This window comes from Pseudopodoces humilis, chromosome 18 (genome assembly GCF_049639895.1).
Source record: "Pseudopodoces humilis isolate 2021_Gansu_Grassland_sample_001 chromosome 18, ASM4963989v1, whole genome shotgun sequence".
Classification (NCBI taxonomy): Eukaryota; Metazoa; Chordata; class Aves; order Passeriformes; family Paridae; genus Pseudopodoces; species Pseudopodoces humilis.
Genome location: NC_142217.1, coordinates 15,394,200 through 15,410,978, shown reverse-complemented (window position 1 = coordinate 15,410,978; position 16,779 = coordinate 15,394,200). Strand labels below are relative to the sequence as shown.

Here is a 16,779-nt window from a genome sequence, read left to right as displayed (position 1 = left end):
TGCCAGCCCTCTCCCCCCGCCAGCAGCATCCAGCAGCCCACGGCCGAGCACACAGGAAGGTCAGAGCCAGGAGGGGGGAAAACAGCTCATTCAGCCAGCCGGGAAGAGAGAGGGAAAGAATACTCGGAAAGAACCTTGCGGCACTGCCGTATGTCAGTGGGAAAAATAATATCCAGGCACTTTCCACTGGTGGCTTGGATGCAGAAATGGCCAGGGTGAAGCTGACCCACTGCATGGCAAGCGCTGAGATGGGGATGGGCACCGGGCACGTCCTCCCACGCAAAGTCCTGCGGGCACCGCTCCTGCTGCCTTGACAAGCTGTAAACGATGAGCAACACCTGGCAAGGGCTGGGGCCAAAGCCTGCTGCAAGAGTGGCAAGGCATTGCCACACCAGCAAGGCGGCTCCACAGATACCAAGACAGACCAGGAGGGAGGAAACCCAGAGCAGATTCAGCTCCAGGAGACCCTGGGTCTGGGAACACTGTTTTCCACCATGGAACATCCATGCACGTCTATCCTGGCCCAGCCAAAAAGTCACAAGGACACACACTCCAAACTCTCCTCTAACTGATTCAGTTAATCTTGTTGCTTTCATTCTTTTCTGTTCCTTAAAGTTTAAAACTGTTTCCAATTCAGTACCTCCCCATGATTCCTCCTGCCAGTTTCTGTGGTTTTGAAATGTTAAAAAAAAGTTTCCCCTCTGGAAAAATCCCTGCAAACAATAGAAGAAACTGCCTATGCACCAGAAACTGTCAAATGCATGAAGCACTGAGTAAGCAAACTGGAAACACGCCGGAGGAGACCTTTTACTGTTTATAAAGTGAAAAGAAATAACAAAATCTCTTATCCCCTCCACAATACGACATACCAGCTTGAGGTGCTGCTCTCCCAGCAGCTGGGAAAACATGATTTGAGAAGACCTTCCTTCCTTCCCCCTTTAAATGGGATTTCAACCAATGAAAATGAAGCACTGGGATTTGGATACAATTTGGGGGAGTTAGGGGGGCCCAGAGCACCCCTACACCTATTCCCAGACAACACTGGGGGCGCAGAAAGGCACCTGTGTGCACCACAACCCTCCCTGGGTTTGGCAAAGGGCTCGGAGCCCCCTGTCACCCCTGCCCAGCTCACCTGGATGCTGGTGCCCTGCTCGCCCATGGCCCCCATGCCACCTCCAGCTGCCCAGCACCGCTCCGTGCCCGGCTCTGTGCCCGTCTCGGTGCCGCCCACGCTGGCAGCGCCCTGCAGGTGAGCCAGGCTCTGCCACTCCCCCGGCACACCCCGCCCCGCGCCCCCACCCAAAGCCGCCCGTGACGCATCCGTGCCCACGCGATGATGGGAGGACTCGGATGGAAAGTCTCCAGAGCAGGGGATCCCAATGCTCACCATGCTGGGATGTGGCCACGGCCACCCGCGTGGAATGGGAAGAGCCAAACATCTCAAATTTCTCTTGTGTTTTACAGTGGTAAAGCAAAATTGCAAATGACTGATGACGATGACCCATCAGAGTCTCTTCAATGGGTCACTGCGACAGGAAACGGGGTCCCCAAATTCCCGTGAGAGAACTTGGGGTGGGTGCTGAGCAGCTGGGGCATGGGAAGATCTTGGGAGTGGCCTCCACCATGCAGGAACAAGAGAATGACAGTGACAACAGCATGTGACGTCCCCAACGCTTGGCACCGCTCCAGCAAGGCAGCACCCGGGTGATGCTCCAGAACAGCAGAGCTGAGCCAAGCTCAGCCCTCCTCCATCCCCCAGTTTTCCCCTCTGTGGCCCTGCACAGTTCCTGACCAAGACCAAGTGCTCAACCCAGCAAAGCTCCATGAGCAAAAACTCTCCCTGACACAAGCCACAGCACTGCAGCCACTCCAAGCACCCCACAACATCCGGCCTGCATGACAGGCAGCAGGCAGGTCCCAGTGCCATACCAGGGACAAAGTAACCACGAAACCAACAGGACCATCATCACCAGAGCCAGCAGCCTTAACACAGTATTACAGGCATGAAGTCCTGCCCTACCTCAGCCTGGCTCACATCCCCCAGCAGACATTATTTTGCCCTCAGCCATTCCAATTTTAGCTCAAACTGTCTGTAAATAAACACCAAGCACCTGAAATACACACCCTTAATACGGATCATGCTCATTTCTGTACCAGCATCATAAAAAAACACCAGTGGGCTACACTTATTTTGGCAGAAGCATCCAACTCCAGATATTGAAACCAAAATAGCTGAAAGGTATGAATTAGAGCCAGGCAGCGTGGGCAGCCTGGTTCCACCCATCAACAAATGAACACGCAGCAGCGCTTTTTAAAGCCAAACCAAAACAAGCTCCTGCTAAAACCAAGCAAATGCCCAGATAGGTACAAGCCTAAATGAGAGGGATATGAATAAGTACACAAAGTGTCTGAAATAAGCTCATCACACCTGCATTGGAATGGTCCTGCTGAAGCAAGGTTTAAAATAAACCCAGTGTGGGAGGCAGGTCCAGGGGGTGTTGGAGCACCAGGCTGGAGCTGGAATCACATGTCCTTTCCACTGGCTCAGCTTCCTCTGGAGAGTTCCTCGAGAGGAGGAAAATGCAACAACCACCACTGAGAAAGACCTCAGAGCAAAAAATTCCCTCTTCAAAGGAGATCTGTCCAACCTCACATTCAGGGATGGTGTTAGAGCAACCCCAGGGTTCCCAGGATGCCTTTGACCATGCAGGGCCCTGTCTGCCTTCTGGCAGCTCTGGTGATATCCAAAGGACAGCTCCAAGTAGTTTCTCCACAGGTAGAAGCCACACAGAGTGCTCAGGCACTGGGTGGGTGCCTTTGCTTTTAACCAGAAGGTACCTGGCTGGAGGGTGAGCCACAAAATGCTGTGGGAAAGCAGAGTGGATGGAGAGCAACTGCTGATGGAGCTGAGGTGGGGTAAGGTGACGCTCACCCCACCGTCGCATGAGAGGTGCGGCCGGTTTGCAGCCCCACAGAGCCCAGTTCCATCCGATCCCGTGGGACTGCTGGAGGCTGACTCAGGCAGAAACACCCCCATGTCACCACTCCGCTTCCTGTCACACCTCTGGGAGTGTCCAGGTATCCCATCCCACCTTTGATCCGACACTGGGGCTGGGCTGTGGGGCACCTGCAGCACCTCCCCTGCCTCTCAGGTCGCTGTTCCAGCCACTGCTTCCATCCCCTCGGCCCTGCAGAGCATCCAGGGGGAGGACACTGCCTCCAGCCCAGTGCCGGCAGCACGGCGGGTGGGAGGAAGCAGAGAAGGAAGTGGCCCCAGCTGGGTTTACACAAAGCTGTCAGGCTGATGCTGCCCAGGCATGGACAAACCACCCCAACCAGCTCCACCAGCACCGGGAACACAATCCCCAGCAGATGGGGAACTGGGCTTGAAGGACGTGCAGAGCCACTCAGCACTTCCCAAAGGCCAGGGTGATACAGGAACCACTGCACACCCCCAGGGCTGCAGGGCACCAGCTTCCAGAGGGCAGGATGGGTCACAGGAGCATGGCAGCCCATGGAGTGCCAGGTCACAGGGCTGGAGGTGGGCTGTGACACCAACCAGCTGCCTGTTGGACAAGCTTTCACACCTCCTGTGTTTTTGGTGGTACCTTCAGCTCTTCTCTCCCCACACAAACCAGCCAGGCACACAGGACTCAGCAGAGTCACACCGTGCCAGCCCCACAGTGCTACAGGAGCTCACTGCACAAGGTGGAACAGCAGAGCTGTACCAACATCCATATCCTCTCTCAGGGTCCAGGCTCAACCCCACAGCAGAGCACCCACATCCCTGCTGGGGTGCTGGACACCCGGGTGGGCTGGGATGCCCCCACAGCCAGTGCCCACCCACCCCCACATGTTCTGAGGGAAGCCCGAATCCATTGCCGGGAGAGACTCCTGGCTCCGAGTGCATGGCGGGAGGGATAATCTGTTTAGGCTGCCGGCAGACGTAATCAGCCTGTCTCGGGTGGAGGCAGGGCTTGTTTTGTTCAGGCTGGGCAACTGAGCGGGAAGGGGAAGAAAAATGGATTGTTGCATTGGACCTTTAGGCTCTGCCTCCAGCACTGGGAGCAGGGAGCCCTCTGCACCAGGGAAGTGATGCCAGGGCTTCCATAGCCCCACAAAAGAATGATGTACCCAACCTGACCCACGCTGTGGATGAATCCATGGTGGAACTTGTTCCATCACCTTTATGGATCAGCCTCAATATTCAGCAAAGCAGCCTCTCAGACAGTAGTGCCTGCTGTTCCCCTCACCCAGGGGAGCACAGCAGGGTTACAGCTCTCATCCAGACCCAGAGAGGCGGGACAGTAAGGTCACTGTTGCCTGTACGCCATCTCCTGATCCACGCAGAGCTCCCCAGAGGCAGGGACCCGTTTCTGGCACAGTTCAAGGAGAAAGTCACCACAAATCCTGCGGTTGCAACCTGAAAATAGGAAATCTGGGCTGTTTCAGCTCCACTCTGCTCTCAGTTTTGCACACCTTGGAGCCAAGAGAACATCGCTGATGGATGAGTCGGAGCAGCCGTCACTCGGCAGGAATGGGGAAGGTGACACGGTGCTCAGGGGGGGAATGGGATGTGATACCCAAGCAGGCATTCCTGCCCACAGCACGGCTTCTAGGAGCTGAGAGACAGGCATCACTTGACATTCTGTGTACTCCCAGTGGGATGGCAGATGGAGACCCACCGGAGACCCGTGACTACAGCTGTCGGGTGACTACAGCAAACGCTGCTGTGCAAATCCACGCTCCAGCAGCAATCCCAGAGGCCAGGACAAAGCCCAGCCTCAGTAGTTAAGCTGCTTACATCCCTGTTTCCCTGCCTGTACAACGTTTCCCCTCTGCTGTCTGTCACCTGGTGATGCCAAACCCCAACGCGGAGGCTGCAATGCTGCCTCTGAGCATCCACAACTATTCCTGAAGCAAAAACACTCTCCCATCCCCCAGCTCCTCATCCAAGTGTCTGCTCGCTGCCCCTGGGTTCAGCCCAAACAGTACTTTTTCCAGAATGAGACCTGGGCAGCTCCTGGAGGCCACCTTGGATGATGGGGAGAGTCCCCTCTCCATCCATATCCTGGTCTTCTAACAAAACACATTTGCACGAGGCAGGCACAAGTCAGCCACTGCCAGAGCTGCAAATCCCAGGTCAGAATCTCACCACCAACACATCTCATGTAGCACAAGGCCAAACCAGACTGGACAGACTGGATCTGGGGCATAAGGAGCACCAAGTGCCACTGCCATGGGCCAGCTGGTGGGCACCACACATGGTACAGCCCTCCTGGCACACTGCTAGCACCAACCCAGACATCAGCAAATCCCAAAGGACAGAGCTGCCCCAACAGCTTTGTGGGCAGTGGGAGTGACTGACCGACCAGAGGAACAGGAAGGGGAAAGGTTGAATTCACCCTTCATGCAAACAACCGGCCTCCTACTGCAAACAGCTCTGGTCCTAGGGCTGTGCTTGGGTCTGAGCGCTGCCATTGCCTGGGGCAGTCAGAGCAAGCGCTGGCCAAGGCCAGCTGGGGCATGCACAGGAAATTTGTCAAGCAGCAGCAAAATGAAGCGGGACAGAATGGACTTTGCAATTCCAGCTCCTCCTCGAGCAGCCCTGAAGCCGGTTTGCCTGGCAGCGAGCAGGAGTATCTAACCACTTCCCACCACTGGCCTTCCTCAGCGCCTGGGAGAAGCCACAACATCTCTCCACAGTGCTGGAGAGGGGATTTATCACTTTGTCGGGCACCAGCGCAGATAAGGTGTGGCGCCATGCAAAAACCCAGCAGAAAGCGAGCGTGCAAAGGGGACGGTTCTCCAGCACCCAGAGGCGCCGCCACGTCCCTTCCCTTGGGCCAGGCGGAGGTTCAAGTGCACCCCAAATCAATGCCAACATCCAACACAGCTTCCAAGTCCCTGCTGCCCTCCCTGCCTGCAAGCCACTGTCCAAGGATGGGATGCTGCCCATAGGGCAGAGCCACTATGACCCTGCCCCCCAAGTCCCCTTGGCTGTGGCCCCAAGTCCCTGCCCTCCAGGGACAGAGGCAAATTTGACATTAGCAGAGAAATCTCTCCCTGTTCAGTGCTAATAATCAGTCAAGTAGAGGCGGATTCTTGCAGCATGATAGAAGCAGCGGGGAGCAGGGAATGCGAGTGTGGGGGCTGCTTTCCAGGAAAATGGGGGCTTTTCCTCCCAAAAGGAGCAGGGCTGGAGGGAGAAGTGCAGCCAGGACATGACCCTTCACCCTGCCACCCTTTGGACAATGCAAGGAGCCAGGACAAGACCCCTGCAGCACAGGGCACCCCAGCCCCATGGATGCAATGTCCCAGAGCAAAGCCAAGCCTGTGACCCAACGCCGACACACTCCAGCCTCAGGGCTGCTGGCCACCAGCTGCTCAGCATCCAGAACAGTAGGAAAGTGATAATGTCCAATGGAGAAGAGATGGAAATAACCACCCCCCGTCACTGGGCAGGGGTGTCACGGGAAGAGGCGGTGGGAAAAGTCTGCAAGTTCTATTTTCTAACTGGGTGGTCCTCTGGGCATTTGTGCCATGATCTCTAATAAAAAGGAAAAAAAGAGGGAAAAAAAAGACACTGGTAGCTGGAAAGACGTCCTCAAATTCCTCTATCTGTGCCAGTCCCCACACCCCGAGAGAGCAAATGCACGGAGAAAATTAAAAGCAACTGCTTTACACTCTGCTCTTCTTCCAATTCAGGCCAGACAAAATTTTTAGGTTAATTCACAGCCTGTCCCATGTTGTTGGGGGCTTCATCTCACAGACCAAGGGCATGTGTGTGCAGACAGCCTGGAGTAGCCAGTGTGGAGAGCAGGGACCCCAAGAGGACACCCACATGAAAGCCTTGTATGGCTGCTTAGGAAAAAGGTCCCACTGGACAGGCTGGCTTTCTCTTGGAGAGCGGAGGAGGACCCTAGGAACCATCCATCTTCCCAGGGCAGGTTCTGGAAAGCCCAGTTCCATTAGAGGTTTGCAGGCAGTTACAGGGGGACCGTGCAGTGCCAGCATAGGCATGTCCTGCCAGGAGAGTGGAAATTCCCACAAAAAGGGAATTTCTCCCTGGATGGGAAAGGAGCAGTGTAAGACAAGCTGGCAACAGATGGGTGGCACAACCAGGACTGAGCCATCAACAGCACCGTGTCTGCCAGCAGCCAGATGCTGCCACCACACAGGATCAAGGGATCTGACGGCCCACGACCCACAGCAACAGATTTTCCCAAAGGGAGAACAGCCGCGCTGACTGACCCAGTTTTTCCCAAGCTGTGTGGGCACCCTGGAAGGTCAAACATAGACCGGGGGCAGGGGACAAGGGCACATCACCTCCCACCTGCAGCCCTGGGAGGGGACAGTCACATCTCCAACAGGTGGTGGGACCGCATGTAGCTGCCCCAAATCACACCGAGCCTCAATCTGGCAGCACAGCCACGCACAAAAACAACTCGTGAACGCAGCTCTCCCAGGATTAGGGACTTAGCATCCGCACAGCCCTTTGAAGTTCGAAGCGCTAAGTCTGATTATTATTAGAGAGCTCCAGCTCATTAATCCTGATGTTTGGGGCTGGATTTCCCCCCTCCCAGCCCCATTCCTAAGCCGGTTCCCGAGTATGACAGAAATTCACTACTACCACTAAATATTTGTGTCTCTTTGCAAACACACTCTGGGTCTCTGCCCCAGCAGCACCCCGGGAAGCAGCGGAGGCAGTTCCTGACACCCACACAGGTATTTTTATCGAATAAAAATCCAAAAGAGACACAAGTGCGTAAGTGTGAAGTACCTTCACCTTTCCTCCAAGCCAAGTACAAAGGTCAGATGACTCCAAAAGACTTTTCTAGCCTGACTCTAGGTAATCACCAACACTACCCCTGTCCACGGGGTGAGCAGAACACACTGAGCCCCTATGCTGCAGAGCGGGACCCTCAAACCCAACCCAAGCTTAACATGTTTGAGTTAAAAAGGCAGAAACATTCAGAGCTGCTGTTAAATGAACCGTTATTCCTGGGTGTGCTTCGGATCAAGCACACCCCCACATGCAGCCAGGCTGGGAAACGGGGCACAGACTGGGAGGGGAGGAGGGCAGGGTGGCAGCGGTCGGGGGGCTCCTGGGCACGGGGAGCTGCGGGCAGGGCAGGGCAGGAGGTGCGTGCGTGCATCACACGCTACCACAGCCACCATCTTATCTGGGAAGCGGGATTACTTCACCCCAGCTGCACGGGCGAAGCCGAGCAGGATTGTGCCGTTTTCCCAACCGGAGCCCCCCGTGCAGGGCCTGGATCCGGCCACGGGGCTGACCCCGACCCCATGGGAACCGGACGCGGGGGCAGCCCCCCAGGGCCACCCACCACCCCGACGGGAACAAAGCCAGCGAGGGGCTGCCTGAAACACGTCCCTGGGTCCCCAGAGAAGTGGGTGGCCCCCATGGCAGGGCAGGCAGGCACTACGGCGGGCTGCGTGCGATGCTTTGAGCCCCTCAAAGAAAATAAATAAGCTTTGCACCAGGAGGCAGCGCAATCCCCGGGCAGCGGGAAGGGGCCGGCCGGGAGCGGGGGGCTCTTCCCGAGCCCCCTCAGGGACGGCTCCTTTGTCTGGGCACGGCCGCGACGCTCCGCGCCGCCCGCCCCTTTCCCGCACACACCACGGCATTTTTTTCCAGTTACATTTTTTCCATATTAGCCCTCAGATTTCACGATGCCCCCCCCTCCGCCGCCCCCCCAGCGAGCGCAGCAATATGTCTGATCTCATTGCCATAATAGGATCGGGAGCGGGGATGGCAGCCCTGGCCCAGAAAGGTGTGGGAGGAGGAAGGGCGGCCCTGTTCCCCTCACCCCAACACCACGGACGGGCCGCCGCACCCCAAAGATTCCCCCCATGCCCCAAACACCCCCTGCCATGGGAGCGCCGGCCTTGGGCCTGCGTGAGGCCTGGGAGGAAGAGGAGGAAGAGGAGGAAGAGGAGGAAGAGGAGGAAGAGGAGGAAGAGGAGGAAGAGGAGGAAGAGGAGGAAGAGGAGGAAGAGGAGGAAGAGGAGGAAGAGGAGGAAGAGGAGGAAGAGGAGGAAGAGGAGGAAGAGGAGGAAGAGGAGGAAGAGGAGGAAGAGGAGGAAGAGGAGGAAGAGGAGGAAGAGGAGGAAGAGGAGGAAGAGGAGGAAGAGGAGGAAGAGGAGGAAGAGGAGGAAGAGGAGGAAGAGGAGGAAGAGGAGGAAGAGGAGGAAGAGGAGGAAGAGGAGGAAGAGGAGGAAGAGGAGGAAGAGGAGGAAGGCCCTGGAAGCCCCCCAGTGCTGAACTCTCTCCGGAGAGGGGCAGGGGTCCCCTTCCCATGTCCCCGGGAAAGCAGGGGGTTGTAGGGCATGGGGGTCATGTCCGGCACGTCCAGGAGGGGACGTTTTGTTTTCAACCGAGTTTTTCCCAGGACTTTCTGGATCGCCTGATGGAGCTCATGGGGCACCCTCCACCTGCTGCCGTGCACCCCAGGAGGGGACGGGATCACCCCAAGTGCTGGTGCCGGGCCCCACATGGCCTCAGGGGAAGTGGCACTGGGGTGAGCCATGGCCTCAGGGACCAGTGGGCACTGTGGGTGCTCCATGAGACACCTGGGAATCTGTGGGGTCAGCAGGCATCCTATGGGATCTCTGGACACTCTATGGGACCAGGGAGCACTCAAAGCACTCCTGGACATCCCACGGGCTTCACAAATACCTGTGAGTCCCTGTGGTATCAGTGGCGTCAGCAGGTACCCCAAGGAACCACACGCTACGCTTGGACCAGCAGGAACTCGCTGGAATTACTGGATGCCCTATGGCACCAGAGAGCAACCATGGGGCTCCTGGACATCCCATGGGGTCCACAAATACATGTGGGTCCCTGTGCTATCCGTGGGGCCAGCAGGCAGCCCATGGGATTCTTGGACATTTTATGGGACCAGAGTGCATCGGTGGGGCTCCTGAACACCCCCCAGAATCCATAGATACCTGTGGGTCCCTAGCATATCTGTAGGATCAGCGAACACCTCATGGGGCTCTTAGATACCCTATGGGACCAGGGAGCACCCTTGGAGCTCCACAACACCCAATGGAATATAGGAATACCTGTAGGTCCCTGTGCTATCGACGGGACCCCAGAGCATCCCCTGACCTGATCCTACGGTACCTGTGAGAGCAGCAGGCACTCACAGGACCCTACAACATCTGTGTCCAGCAGGCACCCCGCGGGACTCCTGGGGATCCCATGGGATCCTGTGCGAACCACAGGGACAGCAGGCACTCGTGGCACCACCCTGTTCTATCCGTGGGACCCCAGGACGTCCCTGAGACCCTACACTATCCATCGAATCCTGAGCTATCCGTCGGGACACCCATGGGACCCTAAACTACCCAGGGAGGCTCCAAAGGTACCTGTGGAACCCCAGGCTACCCACGGGGCCAGCGGACACCGCACCGAGACCCAGGGCGCCCTAGGGGCGGGCAGGGGGGCGGGACGCCGGGGTGGATTTTAGGGGAAAAACAGTGGGTTTTGGGGCAAGATCCCACCTGGTTGAGATCCTCGTCGTTGAGCAGGTGGGACTCGCGGGGCTTGAAGCAATTCTGGCACTTGCTCTTGTTGAAGATGTTGGCCTGGAACTTCCTGCAGGGATTGTCCTTGGCGGCCATGGTGCGGCCCGCGCCCGCTCAGCGCCCGCTCAGCGCCCCGCGGAGCGCCCGCCCGCCGCCGCGCCCATCGCCGCCGCCCCGCGCCCGCGGGGGGCGTCAGGCGGACGCAAAAACCAACACAAAACCCCAACGAATACTGCAGGAAAAAAATCAAAAGAGGGAGCGAAGCGCAGAGCGGACGCCTCTGCTGCGGCTCAGCGGGCGCGCATGGCCGGGCGGCGGCGGAACGCGGAGGGGCGGCGCTGCCCGCGCCGTGCGGGGCCGGGCGGGACGGTGAGGGGCGGCGCGGGGGTCGGTGCGGTGCGGGACCGGGGGCCGGCTCGGGGAGGGCCGGGCGTGCGGGCGCTGCGGGAGCCGCTCCCGACTGCGCCGGCCGCAAAGTTTCCAGCGCCGCGGAGCCAGGCGGAAAAGGGGGCGAGGCCCCAATGCGGACGGACGTGCTCGCCCACCAATGGGAACGCGCCTCCACCCCTAGCGAATGGCCGCGCTGGCCAATGGGAAGCAAGAAAAGGGGCGGGCGCGGCGGAGCCGCCTCGGCCGCGGGGGAGGGGCGGGGCGCCGACAGCTGGGGCGGGATCGACCCCGTCGGCCCGGTTCGGCTCGGTTCGGCCCGGTTCGGCTCCGTTCGGCCCGGTTCGGCTCTGTTCGGCGCGGCTCGGCTCCGTTCGGCCCGGTTCGGCTCCGTTCGGCCCGGTTCGGCTCCTTTGGCCCGGTTCGGCTCCGTTCGGCCCGGCTTGGCTCCGTTCGGCCCGGTTCGGCTCCGTTCGGCCCGGTTCGGCTCCTTTGGCCCGGTTCGGCTCCGTTCGGCCCGGCTTGGCTCCGTTCGGCCCGGTTCGGCTCCTTTGGCCCGGCTCGGCTCCTTTGGCCCGGCTCGGCTCCTTTGGCCCGGCTCGGCTCCGTTCGGCCTGGTTCGGCTCCTTTGGCCTGGTTCGGCTCCTTTGGCCCGGCTCGGCTCCTTTGGCCTGGCTCGGCTCCTTTGGCCCGGTTCGGCTCCGTTCGGCCCGGTTCGGCTCCTTTGGCCCGGCTCAGCTCCGTTCGGCCCGGCTCTGTTCAGCTGGGTCCGGCTCGGCCCAGTTTGGCTCAGCTCGGTTCGAATCAGATCGGCCCAGCTCGGTTTGGCTCAGCCTTGCACAGATTGGCTCAGCTGTGCTCACCGTAACTTGATGTGTCTTGGCTCAACTTGGCTCTGCTCAGCTTCCTTTAGCCCAAATCAGCTCAACCTGACTTGGCTCAGCCTGGCACGGATAAGCTCGGCTCAGCTTAGCCTGGCACAGCTTGGTATGGCTTTGCTCATCCCAGCTCAGCTCACTTCAGCCTGTCTCAGCACAGCCCAGCTCAGCCTAGTGCAGCTCAGCTCAGCTCAGCCGGGCTTTGCTCAGTTCAGTTAGTCCCGGACCAGCTCAGTTCAGCCCCTTGTAGGAGCAGTTGTCTGGTGCCCCCCACCCTTGGTCCCCATAGGGCACATTGACCTCCCCAAACAGCCCCCCAGCAGTGGGACACGGGGTGACACAGGGTGACAATCCATGACCCCTGTCCCCAGCCCTGGCACACCAGGGTCACCAACCCTTGGGTTTGGTGAGGACAATGTCCCTCACACTCCTGTGGCACCTCGGTGACCTGCAGGGGACAGAGCAGGGGTGAAGCAGGGACTGGGGTGCACGTCCCACCTCAGCCACGTCCCTGCTGTGCCACCGCCCTGGGGCCAGCTGGGAGCTCCTGTTTGTCCAGTGAATTTTTATCCGGTGGAAACCGGCAGGTAAATATTCCTGACCAGCTGATAAGGAGCCAGTGTGAGGCCACAGGTTTGGCCTCCCAGCTCTGCCCCTGGGTTCTGCACAGAAGCAGCAGGGAAGGGACCTCAGTGCCTGTGGAGCCTCACTGGGTCTGGAGAGGTGGGAATGCTGACCCTGGGACAGGGGGACAAGCCAAAGGTGCCAAGTGGCACCTCCAAAATGTACCCGAGCCTGGCACGTCCTACCACAGTCAGACGTCACCATGGCACAGAGCATCTCCTGCTCATCCCAGGGTTCCCTGCCAGCCTGGGATGGGGCCCTGCTGTGAGGAACAGACATAGGGATCTTTCTGGATTTTTGGGACCAGGAAAAACCCGTCAGAGAAGAGGCGATGGCGTGGTCCCCTCGTGCCTGGCGCTGTCCCGGTGTTTGATGTGGGACTCAGCCTCAGTGGCCTCGCCACGCTGGCTCCACGCTGTCATCCCAAGTAAATAAAGCCCAGCACAATTGTCTGCTCGTTTATTAATTTTTGCTTCATCAAAGGCAGCTTTAATCATCTCTCTCCCTCCTGCCTGGGCCACTCGCAGCACACACCATGTACCTTGGATTGGGATGGGACAGCAGAGCACCAGTGACCCCAGTGACCCTGAGCCCACTTGATCCCAGGCTGAGGGTGGCCACCAGACCCTCACACGTCACTGTTTTGGGTGGATTTTCCCACCTTTTCTTTGATCCTTATGTTATAAAAGCAGGACAACCCTACCCCAGGAAGAGAGGCTTTTCCCCTCTGGAATGTACAGACCCTGCCACCCTCGCTGCGGGTCCAGGGTTCACCTGGCACATGACTGCAGAAATCCTGTTCCTTGGAGAGGGGTGGATGATTTTCTCAACCAGCTCTTGTTGAGTCCTTCCCTGATTCCCCTTTCCTCCTTCCTTGCTTCCATCCCCAATGTTGGATTATTCCCTGCTACATTGCTTGCTGAGGACCTGGTGTGCCCTGCGTCCCACAGTTCCTACAGATGCCCAGAATTGTTTTTTTTCATCAAAAAGCCCCTCTGCAGCTCCACGGACACCTCCATGTGTTATCCTCATGATCCCCAGCCCTTCTCCACCTACCCACAGACTGGAGGAGCCCTCCAGGAGGGAAGGGGCTGCTCTTTCCCTCTTTCCATGGGGAAATTCCCCCAGAAAAGGGCACGGTGCTGGAGCAGGGAGCAGGCCTGGCGTGTCCCACCCGCAGGCTGTGCCTGCCCCGTGGGCTCAGGGCCGTGACCTGGCGCCACACACGGCTCTGCCGGAGCCGGCAACACCTCGCGGGAAGCGACCGGTGCTGGGGCTGGCTCCAAAAATCCAGCTGAACGGGACAGGCTTCTCCACAAACCTGTCAGGCCGCATTCAGCCGTGCGGAGCCCGTGTGCCACGCTCGGTGGCTGCTGGAAAGTGACTGCCCGTGACATCCCCTGTGTGCCCCAGATCCTGGCACAGCCGTGGCACTGAGCTCCCCACCATGGGAATGGGGGTCCCACCCCATCACCTGCCCACTGCCACCGCTGGGGGAATGCCCAGCTGGGGCTGCCATGTCTCTTCAACCCAGAGCCTGTTTTTTCTGGAGGAGTTTTCTCAAATGAGGGTAATTAAAACAATGGGAAAATGGAAAGTTTTTGTCAGGGAGCTGCAGTGGTAGAGGGGAAGGTGCTGTGGTGAGTCAGCCTTTTGAAAAGAAGCCCCAGCACCAGGTAAACAAACTGCAAAGCAGGAGGTGTTAGTCACCAGCTCGGGCTGTGCTGGCCCCAGTTTGGAGAAGGGTAAAACCCTCCAGCTCCAGGAAAGGCTTCGGCAGCACCAACCCCACCGGTGAGAGCGGAGCAGCACCTGCTCCTGCCACCACCATCCATTGGCTCTGCTCGCCAGGATGTCACCGGCCTGGGGACAGGGTCCGTGTGGCTGTGCCGTGTTTTTCTGGCTCTGATGTGGCACGTTGTTCCACAGGGCCGGGCGCTGCCGAGGCAGGAGCAGGACAGCCAGGTGCTCCTCCCGAGTGGCCATCGCTCCCCACGGGACCTTGGGCAAGTCATTTAATGCTTCTGTGCCGCCAGCTCGCCGTCATTACCGTGGAGCCAGACAGATGGATGCCCGGGGGAGAGGGCAGGAGTCATGGCTTGGAGCTGGCAAGGCCTGGGATCCACACTGGATCCTGAGAGCGCTCCCCTCCTCCTGCCCTGCTCCAAGTGGAGTCCCAGTGTGGGATGCTGGATGCAGCCCCTGGCTGTGCAGGGATCCAGAGCCCCCACAGCCCTGCCTGTGGAAAATCTGGCAGAGGAAACACTGACCAAAGGAGGCTTGGATGCCCCTCGTGTCTTACAGTGGGGAGACCCACAGGGTGGAAATCCATATGGGGTGAAGAACACCTTCCTGGATGGAGAGATGGCCCCTGGGCTGCTCTGTGCCCAGCTGCCAGATTCAGAGAGTGGTTTAAGTTGCAAGAGACTCTAAAGCCCATCTTGTTCCACCCCCTGCCTTGGGCAGGGACACCTTCCACTAGACCAGGTTGCTCCAAGCCCCATCCAATCCCATTTTTCCCACTGGGAAAAATAAAAGGACCCAAATTATCCACTGGAGGAAATCCACAGCACTCAGCTGCATCTGATGCAGCCCAGAGGGGAGGATGCAGCTTCCATGGGGATGGACAAGCACACGAGGATGGTCCAGAGCAAGCTGCACAAGCATGCAGAGGCTTGAGCTTGTCCCAGAAGCCACAATAAATCCTGTCCCACCAAGCAGAACTTTCCTTTTGTCCAGAGATGCCAAATTTCTGCAAGTTCATACCTTTCTACTAAAATTGATTAATTACACTCCCAGTTGGGTTACCAGTAGCTGCTGCTGCCATCGGCCTTGCTGTGCTTTAGCAGGAAAATCCATATATTTTGTTCCCACACGTGTTTCACCTTTTGGCTGCTGGGCAGGGCAAGGGTGATCCCCCTGTGAGTCTGCCTGCCCTGCCAACCCCCTCTCACCTCAGCATCCCTGCTAAAAACATCACCCTGTGCAAAATCCAGTGCTCTCAGCCTCCTCCATCGCTCGCCCCCTTGGCCACCGCCCCAGAGCTGCCAGCGCAGCCGTCGGATGTCTGCTCTGCTGACTCCATATAATGCAAGTTCTACAAATGAAAATGTCACATGGCCCTAAATTAAATACTTTGGAGAAACCCATTATAATGCAGCAGCACAATTAGCTTTATCAGCCAGCCCAGAGTCATGCCAAAAACCAAAGCCTACTCACTTGACAGGAGCTGCCATCCATGAAACCAAGCTAACAACCTTAATTATATTTTTAGCTTCTAATTTTTGGCTGACAGTATCCTCAATTACCCAGCCCATAATTTGTGCAGGGACGGTGATCAGCCTCACCTGGCCTGTAATTCCCGGGATCAGCCCTTTTATCCCTTTTAAATATTAAATTGACTCCCACTGGCCAGCCTCCAGTCCTCTGGAATTTCCCCAGGGTTTTAGTGTTAAAAATTAACAGCAGAGCTCCTGGGCAGGCTGCAAACCCCTTCCCATGAGGGTTCTGCCAGGAAAATGCCTCTCCAGAGAGAATTCAGTGGTGAGGACAAGGAGTTGTTCCCACCAGGTCAAAACTCCACGTAATCAGATCAGCTGTTCTGGCCAAAGATTGTTCTTTGACTCATCTCCCTTATCCACCACCCACGCTTTACACCTCAGCACACAACCCTGGCACTGAACCCTCCTTTCCCTGCTCCTTCCCTACGCATTTTTAGGGCTTTTTCTGTGCCAGACCTCAGCCAACCCAGGTCTTTTCCCATCTGGCCATCCTTGGTCTCCAGCTGGCTGCTGGGTTTGGGGAGCCAGCCCTGAACACAGCCTGGCTTTTGGTAAAATGCTTCCCTTTTCCAGATCTGTGCTGGGTTTTGGTTTGGAGGCTGTGCTGAGGCACAGGGGCACCTCTGGAGCCAGGGCTCACCCACAGCCCTGGGTCAGACCCTCGGCTCAGGGGCTGCCCCAGTGCCCGGACACCACCCAGGTGGGTGCTGAGCATCCTCGGGATGATGCCCCACTGCAGCCCCAGGGGTGGTGAGAGGACGAGGAGCAAAGGGAGGGTTGGAGCAGCGTGGGGGACCCCGAACCCCCCGGGCTCTGGGGGCTGCTGCTGGCGGTGCCAGGGAGGGGCAGGAGCCAGCTGGGGGCTGGGGGGCTGCATCCCCACAGGGAAGCGTCCAAGGGCAGGTCGGACAGAGCAACCTGGGATAGTGGAAGGTGTTCCTGTCAGGGAACTAGATGAGCTTTAAGGTCCCTTCAACCCCAACCAAATTCCATATATTGCGATTCCCCTTGGCCTTGGCTGGAGCCGGGGGCTCGGAGGATTTTCGGAGCCCCCG

General features: G+C 58.2%; 1 protein-coding gene across 8 annotated transcripts in view; it reads right to left on the bottom strand.

The window, feature by feature from the left end:
* The window catches only part of MPRIP (myosin phosphatase Rho interacting protein), a 77,571-nt gene extending 66,854 nt beyond the window's left edge, over nt 1-10,717 (bottom strand). For 6 of the 8 annotated variants that reach the window (XM_088064105.1, XM_088064107.1, XM_088064109.1 and 3 more), the window contains exon 1: nt 10,531-10,717. In XM_088064105.1, coding sequence (XP_087920231.1) covers nt 10,531-10,650 — 120 coding nt within the window. In that variant the 5' untranslated portion in view covers nt 10,651-10,717. The remainder of the gene's footprint in view (nt 1-10,530) is intronic. The other 2 variants (XM_014252640.2, XM_088064112.1) reach the window with 2 other exon arrangements.
* Nucleotides 10,718-16,779: the final 6,062 nt, after the last annotated feature.